Source organism: Rhamphochromis sp. 'chilingali', assembly GCF_963969265.1.
Source record: "Rhamphochromis sp. 'chilingali' genome assembly, chromosome: 11".
Classification (NCBI taxonomy): domain Eukaryota; kingdom Metazoa; phylum Chordata; class Actinopteri; order Cichliformes; family Cichlidae; genus Rhamphochromis; species Rhamphochromis sp. 'chilingali'.
This window is the reverse complement of record NC_137938.1, coordinates 30,875,090-30,889,934: the sequence shown is the minus strand read 5'-3', so window position 1 is coordinate 30,889,934 and position 14,845 is coordinate 30,875,090. Positions and strand designations below refer to the sequence as shown.

The following is a 14,845-nucleotide window of genomic DNA, read 5'->3' as shown; positions in this document are numbered from 1 at the left end:
AATAAAAGAAATTTTCTGAAACATTTAGCTTTATCTGTCCTTTATCATTGGGTTCAAATGTGGAAAAACCCCACAAAAGCTGTGAATATTTTTCCTTTGCGGAGCAGTCACACATCACATTTTATTGCTCTGCACTTAGTGGCAGTTACAGCACTGTGCAAAACTCTCAGGCCACCCCTCATTTCTCTATATTTAGCTTCCCCGGACTCAAATACTCTTGTATTTTTTCTAACTTTTGTACAGTACTGTAAGTCCATAAGTATTTTGAGAATGACACGCACTCTGTATACTGTCACATTGTTTTTAAAATGAGAACTTAAGATGTGTCTGAAACACAGACTTGTAGCTTTAATTTAACAGGTTTTAACAAAACTGTTGCATTAACTGTTTAGGTATTACAGCCATTGCTATGCAGACATCTACACTTAATCAGTCACTGATAACAAAGAAGTTTCATCCAAGTGTTAAAATCACTCCATATATTTAAAATCATATTGGTCTGTCCTGTTACTTTTAAGCCTCTGAAAACTGGAGACAAACACTAATACCAAACACTCTGGTGCCCTCTAGTGGTGGCAACACCATGATGCATCAAATCAGACTAAAAAAAAGGAATCCAAATAAGTTACACAAACTCAAACTTTTTTCTGTAGGTCAACTCGTCTATTTAATATATAAAATACGGTAAAACATACGCAAAAAGGGGAGGGTAAGAGGGGACCAATGGATACTTTGGTACAATAACAAACACTTTTTTTTGTAAAAGCAGTATAGAATTTGTAATAACATATCAGTGCATACTTTATTTATGAAAATATACACAAATTGTATATCATTCTCCAAAAACAAAAACAAAATTATCTTTACAACAAAAAAGCAGACTAGCCGAACACAATATATTAGCTATAATTTATTTAAACTTTTTTTTCTTTAATTTCACTTTTTTTTTTATGTAATCCTGTGTGATGTGTTTTTGTGTCAATATTACATTTTATTTCCTATAACATGATTCACACTTCTGTTGTTTTGAAACGCCCATGCATTGACATAATTGTGTCTGGTCAGAAATAAGTTAGACGTGTCACGCTGCCCCACCCCCTTTAGACTCAGAGGTTTGTACATTGGACTCAAAGTTTTGCAGCATTGAAGCGATTTGTCGACTCAATCAGCGATTCCATCCACAGCCACACGTGGAAACTAATATCACTACTCGTGTGTTGCTTGTTACGTGTTATAAAAATCGTGCAACATTAGTAACACCCTTGTTGAAGAAGAAAGAAAAATCCCAAAAAATGAAAACAAAAATATATTTATAGAATATTCTTATATAATAAAATAAAATTCCAAAGAAAACAAGAGGTCTAACCTACACAAAAAAAACCAAAAAACAAAAACAACAACAACAAAAAAAAAAAAAAAGAAAATGCAGAAACCTATATCATCATGACAGCTACTATCAGTGTGGCTGTGGTAATGATGATAAGAATAATAATAACAATAATATCAATTGTCAGAGAACAATTAAAAACAGACTGTCACCAGCACAAATTAACACTGGAAAGTGAGTGAGACTTCTAAACATCATTGTACAGGAGCATATATCTCTCTTTCAGGGGGGGATGCAAGTTCTTAGAACGGCTTCTCAGCACGATTGTCTGTTGTGTGATTACAGCGACCCCTAGTGTTGTTCTAAAGAACATGTTAGGGCTTCACGAGGGCTCTCACCTGCCTGCTCACAAACAATCTCATTTCTTGGACGAAACATAACAACTTGCAGACTTTTTTTGTTTCTCTTTTTTTTTTTTTTGTTCGAAGCTCAGGGCACAACAGTCTTAACAGTCAAAGTGTTTACACTCTGGGGATTTATGTTAACTCTGCCAAGCACTCAGAAAAGCAATATTGACACTCAGACTTGTCACAGAGGATGAATGTGTGTGTGTGTGTGTGTGTGTGTGTGGGGGGGGGGGGGGGGGTGTGTGAGTGAGTGACAGACGGAGAAAAAGGAAATGAGAAATCACTGATGAACTGAAGGGCGGATGATGGCAGTAGTGTGTGGGATGAAGCTGCAAGTCGAATAGAGTTGGGAGGGGGGTTGGTGGTGGTTGTGTTTCTCATGGAAATGACCCCAAAATAATTTGACTTGTCATTTCAGCGCTGACACCCGCTATCTGGACGGAGTAAACAGAAGAGGAGTGTGTAATGAAATGTGTGCGTGTGTTTGTTTGTCTGGGTGTAAGATTAAGCTTCCAGAGAGGAGGGGAGAAAAAAAAAAAAAACCAAGTGAGTGACAGGGGTGAGAGAGAGGTGACGAGGGCCTGCCCATGAGAAGGATGTGGTGGCTGGATGCGGTAAAACCTAAAGTCGACAAGTCTGCGTTGGATTTGGGAGGTAGTCATTAAAAGATCAAGAGTCATTCTGAAACCTCCGGCTTAGCGACGAACGACACCCAAACGCCAGTGCTTTTAACAAGCAAATGGACGGAGGCTGAGAGTGCTTTTAGGAAAAATAAATACATGAATTTGCACTTTTGACCACCACGTTTAAAAAGAAAAAGAAAAACCTAAATCAACCGTTGCCACCTTTATAGAGTAGAAAAATTACATCCTTCACTTCTCTTTTCCTTCATAGTCTTCTTAAACTCTCCATAATATAAAACTGCAGCCAACCAGTGACAGGCGAAGGAGAGATCCTTTAAATATAGAAACATGGCTTTTAATTGGAGGAAAAGGTAAACCTCTAAAAGGAGAAGAAGAAAAAAAAAAGAGGGATCAGGGAAATCCTTGGCTTGCTTAATCATAAACTATGTATTTATTCTAGAGTTTGACTGATATGGTGGTAGCGGATAATAATCTTTTGCATCAAGTTGCACAAAATACCCAATATTTGGCAGTCGCTGCACGAGGAAAAATTCCAGTAAAGTTTAATTTAGCTAAATGATACAATAGGAATGGCATTTTTTTTGTTTTTTGTTTTTACTAATCTTTAGTTTTTAGCAGGTTTCAAATAAATGCTTCCATAAAAGATTCATTTGAAAGATGAAACTACATCAGCAATGACTTTGAAAGATTTACAATTAGTAACTGAATTTGACGTAGACAGTGCTACACAGCTATAAGAAAATTTCTGTTCCAATTTTTATACAACATAACTCTTTTGTTTGAAAAAAAAAATGTAAACAACTCCTTAAATTGGACTTATGATCCTTTTCCTTGCTTTCTATCCAACGTATGCAGCTCACACTAAACATATCCAATCCTTTCAGCCCTAAATGTTCGATTTTTGTTTTCTACTCTTGGTTCTTTACAAAGCCAGTTGCAGCAGTCATTTGAGACACGAAGCACTGGCCATGGCCACCTACCTGCTATTCCAAGTCTTTTTCTTGTGAGGGGCAGGCAAATAGAAAAGAAAAAGTAGTTGGCTTAAAGGGAGAGGTGAGGCTGCTTTCACAGAGTTGATAAACTGAGGGTCTGCAAAAAAGATATACAAGGATTTATTTGAACTGTGAGTCATGCAAAGCTACCCTGATAAACTTTAAGTTTGAAAATCTGGAGCTGGAAATGGGAATAAGAAGTCTCATTTAAAAAACTGCTTCAATCTATTAACTTAATATATTGACTCTTGCAATTATTGAATTATTAATTTAATTAATTAAATTGCTCCAATTAGGCAACCACACTGAGACCCTTACTGTAGCTTGTAAATTACTTAAATTAAACTACATCAAAAGAGAATTTTGAGAAATAAATAAAAATTGCAATATGTTACATGTACCTGCCATTTTTAGGTTGTTATCCAGCCAAATACATCAGTCTAACTCTAGTGTGTGCGTGCTGTGCGTGCGTGTCAGAGGTGGGAGTTAAGGTAAAGTGTCCTCCATCAGCAACAGAGTCCTAATCATTGCTCACTCTAAACAGTCCGAGTCACCACGGCTACGTCTTCCCTTCCTGCCTCTACAACACCCTCTCTGGGCTCGTCCACATATTACACTTTATATACACACATAAATAATAATAATATAACAGAGACAGATCCACTGAGAATCAATGTTTGTTTGTTTTTGTTTTTTTCCACTTCCTTAAGGGATATCCTGCCGAATATATAGTTTATATATACAATCCCTGTCGTCTGGTCTAGTCTCTTGCCCCAAATGCAGAGCTGCCCTTGCTACCGCCTGAAGCTGTTTAAATATATACTTGAATATGATTTTTTTTTTTTAACCTTCAAAAGAAAAAAAAAAAACCTTATCCCTGTCACACAAAAGCCACAAAGGTTACAGATTGCTTATATACATGGTACCTCACGATTCTCCTCTTTGAACATCAGCTATCTATTCAAAACATGAATTGCTCACAAAAATAATTTCACCTGTGTGCGTTGCAGGTGTGTGTTCAAGGATGAAATTGAAAGTGAAGATTTATCCAAATTCACTTGGTTTAAAAAAAAAAAAAAAAAAAAAAAAAAAAGCAAAAAAGAAAACAACCAGTTGAGGTAACAAACCCGTATACACACACACGCACACAAACAAACCAAACACACACCTTTCTCAGCATCTGTAGTTGACACGATGTGGGCGAAACGAGGAGAATCTGCGTCATGTGTCGTTGAGCTGTGGCAGCTCGTCCCTGATTCAAAGAAAAGCAGTCTTTTACCTCGGCAACAAATCACGTTCCTCGTTTTACAGCTGGTCTGCGTGGTTCTGATTAAATAAAGACCCCTGGTGGTCGCCATTCTTGTACAGGACCCAATGCCGGCCATGTTGATGGAGCCGCCGACTTGACTGAGAAGGGAGGCAAGTTATTCTTTTAGTGTCTTCATATTCAAAATGAATCCAAACTCTAAATGTCAACAGTCAAGACAGAGGGACAAAACTCCACGCTTTAAAAAAAAGAAAAGGAAGAAGAAGAAGAAGAAAAAAAAAAAAAAAAAAGAGCACAGCTGCTCCTCTTAGAAAACAAACAAAAATCTAGAGTGATAGCAATACAACTGTGGATGGGCGGATGTGTACATCGATGTGGACTCGTTGGTGGCACCGTTTTAATACAGCGCTGTCATATTTGATCAAAACCTACCAGACAGTAAAGATATGAAGGTGAGAGATTGCCACCAGCCGTGAATCATGGCAGGGGCATGCTGGGAAACCAAGTCTGGCTTGTCTGCTTTTCCAGAAACTGTCAAGAAGTCCATGTGGCCAAATTTAATCAGGCCACAGTTCCTAACCACTGCAGCCTGATTACAAACTCATTCACTTCTATCCGAATCCAGCTGAATGATGCGCAGCATGGTCTTTTTTTTTGATAAATAATTCCTGGTCTTGTTGGGTTTGGTGTATGTCAGTGAGAATACATTACAGTTCAAACGTGACTGCACATTGCTATACGAGTGAGTGTCCACATGTGCGAGTATGTTAGCATGCTTGTGTCATGTATGTATCCATGTGAGGTTTACTGTGTAGACAGCAGGTTACTGGGTTGGTGGTGGGTGGATTTTGTCTGTGCGTATGCAATGTGGATATTGGGGCTGCTGGAGCTGGTGGGGCATGTACACAATCCACAAGTACACATCTCCATCCTCCATCTGTCCATCGATCCGTTTATGTGACCCAGGTGTCCAGTCTCATTCTCTTGACGTTGGTCCCATCCTGTTCTTGAGGCTCTGCTGATGAGGGCCGCAGAAGGACCATGGTGGGCTGCTGGGCTCCGGCGCCGACCTGGTGGTGATAATCCAGACCCCCACCTCGACCCTGGGTGCCATCGTCTCGGTCGCTGCCTTCATATGAGCTGCCGTTGCTGCTGAGACTGTCAACAGGTGAGCGGCCTTGGCCTCCCGCTTCAAGACGCAGAGTACCAGGGTAGGCGATGGACACCAGACCTTGTCCCTGGAGTTGACTCTGGCCCACTCCAACTCCAGCCACCCCACTGGTGGAGCTGGGAGTGCTGCGGTCACGGTTTGGTGAGACGGGTTCGGACTTGATATTGACGTTGGGGTTTGTGTTGACTGTCAGTGCGGCACCCTGTACTCCCACTTGCCTGGAGAAATGACGGATAGAAGAAGAAAGAAAAGAACAAGAAGCATTATGTCAGTATGAAATTACACAACTACACGTATTATCCATCAAAAGTACATGAGAGCAGATCTTCATTAGACAAAAGTTTGCAGGGATGGAACACAGAGCTCAGCCAAAACTGTAAAAGAATGGTCGCTTTAAAATGAATGGATCAAAGAATTCAGTAAACATATGCTGGACTTGTAAAATGAAAAGCAGGATTTTCAAGCAAAAGGCACCCAGGTAACACTATACACTCGGAACACGAAGGCGTGTGTGGACTTAAGCACATGGAGAACAAAGACACAAAGAACAGATAAGGCTACATTTAAGGGCACATTAAAGCAAATTCAGTAAGCCATGCAGCTGAAACACTCGGATATTAGGTTTGATCCCATAAGGTCTACAGCTGAACATCATACTGGAGCATCAAAAAAGATACTCAAGCCATTATTCAGTGGATGCAAGTAGCTAAACAAGAACATCTGCATTTTGTATTTGCTCTGTTTTATATCTTTGTTTGTGATACAACAGCTATTAAAGGGCCTAAAGAACATGTTTCCTAAAATAAATGAAAGAATGACACATCACACATTTTGAAGGGTTTAAATATGATAAGAAGTACGACAGAAATTAAATATATTTTAGTTGTCGTTTGCTAAAATTATGTTTATTAAAAAAAACTGGGAAAATCTGTTGCAGTGTAAAAATATAAAAATATTGGAATTGAAATGTTTTTACATGTCTATTTTAAAGTTATATTTTGTCTTTGCTGTACTTTGTATTTTATTCTTATGGGAAAATTTTAGGCACACCAAGGAGCAGTGCAAACCAAGACTACAATTAACACACAACCTGTAAGGCTTTTGGTTCAGGGTTTTTTTTTAATTTTTTTTTTAAACACTATACTGTTATACTATCCTGTCATACTTGATCTGGTAAGGTTGCTTTCCTCCATGCCTGGGCCACTTCCACAGCTCTTTAATGAGCAAATCTCCCTTTGTGCTTGTGGATTTTTATCTCCATCTGTCCATTTTTTCTGCCAGGTGCGCCCCTGATTCCTTCTCAGAAAGCAGCTAACTTTTACTTTCCCTTGTACTCAAAAGAGCATCTTTTTCACAAGGTCACAAATTACGCATCCTCCACTCTTCTATTCTGTTTTCGTGTGCAAGGTCATTGCCATGTTCGTTTTTAGCTGCATATGCCACAGAGCATCTTTCCCGGCCGATATGGTCCATGCTATGAGAGCGGCATCGGTATTATATTCAAATAGACAACTAAAGCAGCAGCGTGATCTTCCTTCCTTAATGGCTTTTTTTCATGCTGTCCATAATTTTTTTTAGCATTAAAACCAAAATTTCTCTTGTGCTGTTCGTTCCCCCCGGAACATTTTAACATTATGTCACATTTGATTTGACTTGATTATTATTAGTTTACAAATCTATCAGCAGTTCTCTTAAACCTCCAAGTAGCGCCAACCAAGAGCGTCACAGTAGAGTGTAAATTATGCTCTATTGTTATATATGATAAATTGTATTCACTTGGTGTTTTGTAAGTTAGATCAGCATAAAACGTATTTTCCAGATAAACAGAAAATATTTAGATTCACACGTGAAATGTTCACAGGTTTTCAAATGAACCAATCCACACCTAACTCCTTGACTGCGCTGCCCTAAGATCTTCAAGACAATTATATGCCAAAAAGCTTTCGTCTTTGTCACCATCTCTGCTTCTACCTGCCAAAACTCTTTGATCAGCACCACCTCACCCTCCTCCGCTGGCTGGAGGCTGAGTCGAACCTGTCACTGTGGCTGACACCGACTGTTGACGCTGCGGTGTGGCTCGCTCCTTTTAACGCAGTCGACATGATTTTTTGGATTGGGCTCGTTCTATCTTTCCCTCTCCTCCAGCTTGACATGGTGGATCTGAATTTGAAGCTCCCAATTACTGCGTTTCGCCCCTTGGGTGTGTTCTAATATGTCATATCATGAGCCATCTGCACCACTGTATCTCTAATATTCCCTCAATTACTGGCAGACTGAGAGGGGAATTTAAGATAGGACTCCTCCAGGCGATCTGGGTCCGTGGCACTCAAATGTGCTCGCTGTCTTCCTCTGTCTGACACACACTTAAAGTTGTGCACTCTTCCTGCCTTACATAAAAATGCTCCTTCCCTCCCGTACTGTCTTACAAACACACCTACACACACACACAACGACACAAATCCCTTGGTAGGACGATGCTCACGCCGTCTCTCTCGTACCCACTTCATCAAACCTGCGTGTCGTGGCTCGGGACGGTACAGGTAGATGGATGATGGTGCCACAGGGGTGCCGTTGCTATGGCGAGTGAAAACGGCTGAGTCAACAGTCCAGTGACAGTGATGAAGGCGAGAGCGGCAGGCTACCCCCGAGCACTAACAACATGGTGAGCACAGCCAGAAGCAGACACTTGGTTACAGTGCGGTTTGTTGAGCTGCAGCCGTGTTTCCCAAAATGCTCTGCTTTTCTCAGGATGAGAATTGGGAAGAGAAAAAAAAAAAGTTCATCTTTTCAAGAATTTTAACTCCAATCAGACTGTTGACCTGTGCACTATCAATGAAATACTAGTCTATTAATACTGCTGATCTTTTTAAGGGGTGTTACAGATCAAGATCAGTTTACTAATCACGAGTAGGCCTACTCATCAGCTCAGCAGGAGCTTTTTCAGGACTGAGAAATTAGCCCTGGTGATGTAACAGTGATGCTATCAGTATTACTTTGGCTTAACAGAAACATTTTACAAACTGAAGTACAGAATGAAGGAATAAACAGGTACTGGCGTAGCTGACTTCTTGACTATTACTTTTGAGTTCAGCTTTCTAAATGGTGTTCTGCTGAGGATGTCCATTACTGAATCTTAGCTCCTCAGTTAGTAATTGCAAGCAGTTCCTTTGTCAGATTAGTTTAGTTGAACCATCTTGGTGGTACATTAAAAACAAAGGAAATATTATCTGCTTGACGCCATGATACTTTTGTTTCTTTCTTACTACTAACCACTGCTGTTTTGGAGTTAAAGTACCAAAAGGTTCCTTTGTGAAGCAGATATTTTGGGAAAGCGGCATGCTGCAGCTGTGTGGCTTAAGTGTAAAGAGTACTATACCAGCAGAGGCCCTCCTCCCTACCAAAGAGCAAGTTGGGCTGAGAAGCCAAGCTGTGGAGGGAGGTGGAAAAAGAGACAAGCAAGTTTTAAAAAGCTAAAACAGCAGGGAGACAGTGGGACGGAGACCAGTCATGGTCAATCCAGACACGCTTACGACAAAAAACAAAGGGCCTTAACAGCTGCTTCGGTCAGGCTGGGATGTTGTTAGAGGCAGAGTCGTGAAAAGCAAGAAGTGCTTAAGCCTGTGCTGAGAAAATGTGATCCACATGCAAAGCACTTTTACAGACACTTTCAGTAAAACTGAAATGGTTGAGTTTCCTAAAATGGGATCAGGCAAATTGGCAATCTGTAGTACAAACTCTCCTTAAAGGAATATACCACTAATTTTCTGTGTAGTTTGCAGAGACCTTTATACTTAAAGTCATTTTTGAAATTCTATTCTTCTTTAACTTTCTTTTGCCTCTGCGTCAGTTGTGAAATTGTAATAAATTCATGCTAATTAGTCTGTTTATTAAAGTCTGCTTATTAAAGTTGAGTCCACGTGGTGCCAAAAATCAGCTTGCTGTTGCTAAATAAAGATTTCTGAGCCCCATAAAGTAATTCTGCAATTTAACAATCTAACATGTGACCATCTTATATAAATGTAATGGATAAATAAACAAATTACCCACATGGCACACACTTAATAGAAATAAAATTGTATTTTTATTGTACAGGTAGAGGGATGTAAAATGAATCCCCCGTGGTTTCTAATCTAGGGTTTGAGAAAATACTGATTCCCACCAGGAGGTTTAACTGCTCATACTCTGACAGCATGTACACATCATGCCCTGCCAACAAACAGTGTGTCCTCTCAGCAATTTATCAGAGTGTGCACCGTCTCCAAAAGTTCTTCCTTTTTTTCAGTTTGTGTTTACGAGTTAGGAAACAAGTATAACGAAAAAGAAAAGCTGGGCACAAAAAAAAAAAAAAAAAAAAAAAAAAAAAAAAAAAAAAAAGAGTTGGAAACCAATAATTTTTTTTAAGCTCCGTACTGATTGATTAGTAGCTATGTACATTAAAACATCACTTGTGTACTAGCAAACAGCCACCCCTGAAAGTGGGTCTGTTTGTTTCCTGTGAATGTCCCAAACGGAGGCTGTGTCTGCTGATAACACATCGACTCAGTGAGGAAACAAACCATGGCGACATGTCCTGCAAAACCAGTATGCAGAGACCACTTCTCCATAAACACAGACAAGCTGAATGCAAGGCTGCGCAGCGAGGGGATTTAGGGGCAGCCGTGACATTAACATTTAGATTAGGAAGTCAGGTCGAAGATGAGAGTCAACAGGTGTACACCAAATTAACTGAGCCTGACCAGGAAAGCAGGAAATAAGCAGAATGACAGAACTAGTGGAAGAAGGGATGATTAAAACGAGGGAAATGGAGAGAGTAAGTTGACAGGAATCATTTCCTTGTGAAGCCTGTGGTGAGGAAAAGTGTGGCCGACAGCGAAGGCGAGGCTCGCAGCCAAGCTGTCAATCACCATTTGATTGGAGGAGCTTGTTTGCTCGCTGTGAGGCTGCGGTGTGATGAAATCAGAAACAAAGCAGAGCAGTCTGGACTGCAGAAGAGCCCACGTCTGCTCATGCTGTCCTTAGGAAGGCACGATTTTCCGTTTTGCCGAGAGAACAGTTTGGCAAGCTGGGAAAGCATCCCACATTTTCTGTGGTGCTTGCTTGTTTTCAGTGGCAATGATTCTGTTATTCTGATCCCACACACAACACTGTAAATCCGCCTGGTGTCAATTCCAGTGTCACACCTGAGGTTGCTGAAACTCTGCCACAGTCAGCATCTGGGCGGCATGATTATGCAGAAAATGGGAGATCCTGCTTTTTCGTATTTTGAGGAATGTCTTGGTTATTTTATTATGAAAGAAATCCTTTGTTAGAGTAGCTCAAAAAGCGATGAAACATGGCGATCAAACAATTAAGGAGTAGAGCAAAGCAAAAACGCCAACTTTCCGCAGTTCCATGAGCTCAAACGTAAAACTTCCTGCTCCTTCTGTTTCTTTTCTTTTTGCAAATACTTGAACATACTTGAACTTTGAGCTTTTATCTTCCTACAAAATTCCTGAAAATCATTAGTATGTTAAGAATATTTTTGATATGAAAAATGCTCCATATTGCTGTCGGTATAAGAAACAGTTGTTGTATTATTACAGCCAACGCTCAAGGAAATCACTGCTGGCTGCTTTTTCAGGATCTCCGAGTGGTTCAATTGATTTGTTTGCAGAAGGATTTCATACAATCTGGACTGCCATTTGTTAACATTTACAAGGCGATATGAAGAGTTCTGCTGCATATGAGCTGGTGGTGACTGTTAACTATATGCTGCTTTTTCAAAGATGCTCAACCCCCTGGAGTCACAGCTGTTGTATACACTAACAAACAACCCATTATCATATTTTCCTGGATGATTTTCAGCTTGTCAGACAGAGGAACAAATAACAATCTCTTTCCTGACAGCTAGAATTATTCTAAGTGTCTTTAAAAAAAACAAAAAAACCAACAAAAAACACATTTCTCTTATTTGTTTTATTTTGAATCTGTTTTGTGATCAAGATTCGAAGCCAATGTTTAATTGAGATACATACATTTTGAACAAGAGGATAGCAGCACTTTAACGCCCCTGTCTGTGTGTATACGAGTATTTTACAGGGAATTAAATATCAACTGGAAATAAACACGTCTTTTTTTTTTTTTTTTGTAAGAAATAGCTGCACTTGACAGTGATTCTATACCGTCGAGCTCTAAATTATTCTTTTAGTCCCACTAGTGTAGGAAATTCAGACCAACGTGTACCTGAGCAGTTCAATCTTCTGTCTGACTGTCAGCTGAGAGTGACAGCTAAATGGCTGAAAAGTAAAATTTTAATGCACTAACAATGCTGGTGGCGCAGAGCTGTGCGCTGGTTTTGTGTTAGGAATTGAAAGCAGCACCCAGAGACTACTTCCATTCAAGAACATAGCAAGGTGCTGCTGCTGTCACACTGAAGCTTCTTCCTCTTTGTTGATGACACTTCCAAAGAGCTTCAGATCTAAGCTTTAGGTGGCATAAAAACTCCTAGAACCAGACTAGTCAAATGATAATCTGAGAGGGAAAAAAGGTGCTTTTGCCTCAGCAGAAGTGAACGAGCGGTGATACACGGAGAGAGCAAAGCAACAGGCATCACATCAAACATACAAATGGAACGAGAAGACTGGCTGATATTGTGTTTGTCATGTAATTGCATCAATTTTGTATTTCTTTTGGTTATTTTGGTCACAAACTGTCAAGTTATTATAGACTCATAATTCACTGTGGGAGTATAATAATTTGACAGATAAACAGTGTGGCAGAGCACCAGATGCTATCATGTCATTCACCTCAGGTTAGCAGCAAAATTGGAGATGCAGTTAACCATCTCCGCATTCTGTTTCTCTGCACCCCACATGCTGTGGAGAAAAAGGGGGGGAGGGAGGACAAAACAAGAGGCAGTTACAAGCTGCTCCCCCACCCACACATTAACCTAGCAAACCCAGAATGGTCACATAAAGACTTAGTTGTACCAACTTAATTTGTAAAGTAGAAATGCAGTTGATTAGACTCAGGTAAAGGTCACATCAGTTCTGCAAGTGTAAAAATAATATCGTGACATTTCACTTTTTAAATTGCTTTCATGGTCTTGCAAAGCACCAACAAAGGGAAGATAGGTTAAAAAAAAAAAAAAAAAAAAAAAGCTAACCTCGGTTAGAAGGACTTACAAAGAATGTCTCAATAATAAAGAAACATACTCCCAAACACAAACACTGAACTCAAAGAACGGACCCACCTTTGTAGCTGTGTTTGCAAAAGTAAGTTAGTTGTTTTAAACCTAAGAAACTTTTTAAGGAGCTGTTTTTCTTCATCAGTTGTCTGCTTCCTGTACTGCACTGAGCTGTGAAAAAAAACTGTTTACAAAGTAGCTTTTGAGTGCTGTATAATCAGTTAAAATATGATGGCTTGATTCAGCTACTAATGGTGTGTGTCTGCTCTGTAATGACCTCGCTTGTTTGGAATTTATAAGTTCGTCTGACTCGTTATAGATCTGGTCATCTGAAGGAGATAAGAACGTCCTTAGAGCACAATTTAACCATGCAATGCAAATCGAGCCTAGTGTGTCTGTTAATACGCACCAACATACACATTATTTTTGTTTTGTTTTTTTCAAAGGCAGTCTGTGGTTTCACAGATGCATTAGAAGTATCCATCACCGGATAGCCATCAAGACACCAAGAACAATGGGACTACTAAAGTAAGAAGACGGACCATCATTCTAGTGATGATTCCAGGCTTTTTTTGCTTTACAGCAAAGCAAAATATAAGGTCTGAGGGCACTCAGACCAGCTGCAGGGATTTATTTTTTAATTACAAATTAGCTCAAATTCTTCAGGGTAAACTTTGTTCTAAGAGTAACCTATTAGCTGGAAAATTAGGAAGACTTGAAAAATGGGAACGTCCAAGAGTGAGTCCACCTTTAAAGTTTTAAATCTAGAGTGCCACATAATGCAGCTAGAAGCAAAGCCTTGCAACCAGAAGCTAAAGACTGGGACCGCAGTGGGAGGTGGAGCTGAGCAGGGGGAAGTATCTAGGTCACCACGAAGATGAATAAACCGCAGCTTGGGTGATGTTACAGCTTTGTATACGACCATGTGCTATGGTTTGTGTAATGGATCATGTGACATGTGTGGCTCTTGTAAAAGTTTTACTGCTCAGGTATTTCAAGGAGAAGGTTAAAGGTTGTAAGATTAATGGATTCATCTCATTAACGGTGTTTTATAGTAAGAAAAGGGAGCTTACACCAAGTTGCTGAGTGATGCCAAGCTCAGTTGCTGTTGCTGCTGTTGCTGCTGCTGAGAGACTGCTGGTTGCTGTTGCTGTTGCTGTTGCCAAGCAGCCATGTTGCCAGGCACCAGCCCCGGTGGCGTGAACGTCTGGAGCGCTGTGAGATCTGCGCTCGTCAGCTGGTACTCTGAGATTAAGGGATGGAGGGGGAGACGCAGAGGGAGAAAGGCAGAGAGAGGAGACGGAGAGGAGGGGTGAGGGGGATTGTTTTACATCATACAACTTTCGGGTGCATCAATATTAATCAGCGCTAATCCATATTAATGGAGACCTTTGAAGTAGAATCACTCCAGAAGCTCTCACACAATGAACAAAGTGAATATTCATAGTGGTTTGTGGCATCACACTACAAGACTTCCAAGTTTTGCTGCCTTCCACAACTCACCAGTGTTGTAGGCCGTCTGCATGCCGGAGAAGGGCGCTAGGAGACTGGGTGTTGCCACGGAGACCACTGGTGTGGTGAGTGGCTGTGCCACCTGGGAGCCGCCTAGTCGTTGAGCATTCTGGGAACACAGAGAGATGGACAGAGGAAGCTGAACATTGGGGCATGTGAAGTAGAAGAAGTGATTCTAAAAACAAAGTCTGCATTGAGCTACTGACAAGTAGCAAGTTGATTTTCATATGCAACATTTCCTCTTGGTATAAACATCTGCAAGTCTCTCTCTGCACAGTGTAGTTAATCCATGCTAAAACACTTGCACTGTTAAATTCACAACCAAATCCTTCTGATGTTTTTCATGTTGAGGAATCTCTG

General features: G+C 40.3%; 1 protein-coding gene across 17 annotated transcripts in view; it reads right to left on the bottom strand.

The window, feature by feature from the left end:
- Nucleotides 1–3,161: 3,161 nt before the first annotated feature.
- Nucleotides 3,162–14,845, bottom strand: part of mef2d (myocyte enhancer factor 2d) — a 103,195-nt gene continuing 91,511 nt past the window's right edge. For 13 of the 17 annotated variants that reach the window (XM_080896949.1, XM_080896952.1, XM_080896951.1 and 10 more), the window contains 4 exons: nucleotides 14,477–14,594; nucleotides 14,047–14,218; nucleotides 12,594–12,662; nucleotides 3,162–6,026 (listed from right to left, as the gene is read on the bottom strand). In XM_080896949.1, coding sequence (XP_080753075.1) covers nucleotides 5,591–6,026; nucleotides 12,594–12,662; nucleotides 14,047–14,218; nucleotides 14,477–14,594 — 795 coding nt within the window. In that variant the 3' untranslated portion in view covers nucleotides 3,162–5,590. The remainder of the gene's footprint in view (nucleotides 6,027–12,593; nucleotides 12,663–14,046; nucleotides 14,219–14,476; nucleotides 14,595–14,845) is intronic. The other 4 variants (XM_080896955.1, XM_080896946.1, XM_080896947.1 and 1 more) reach the window with 1 other exon arrangement.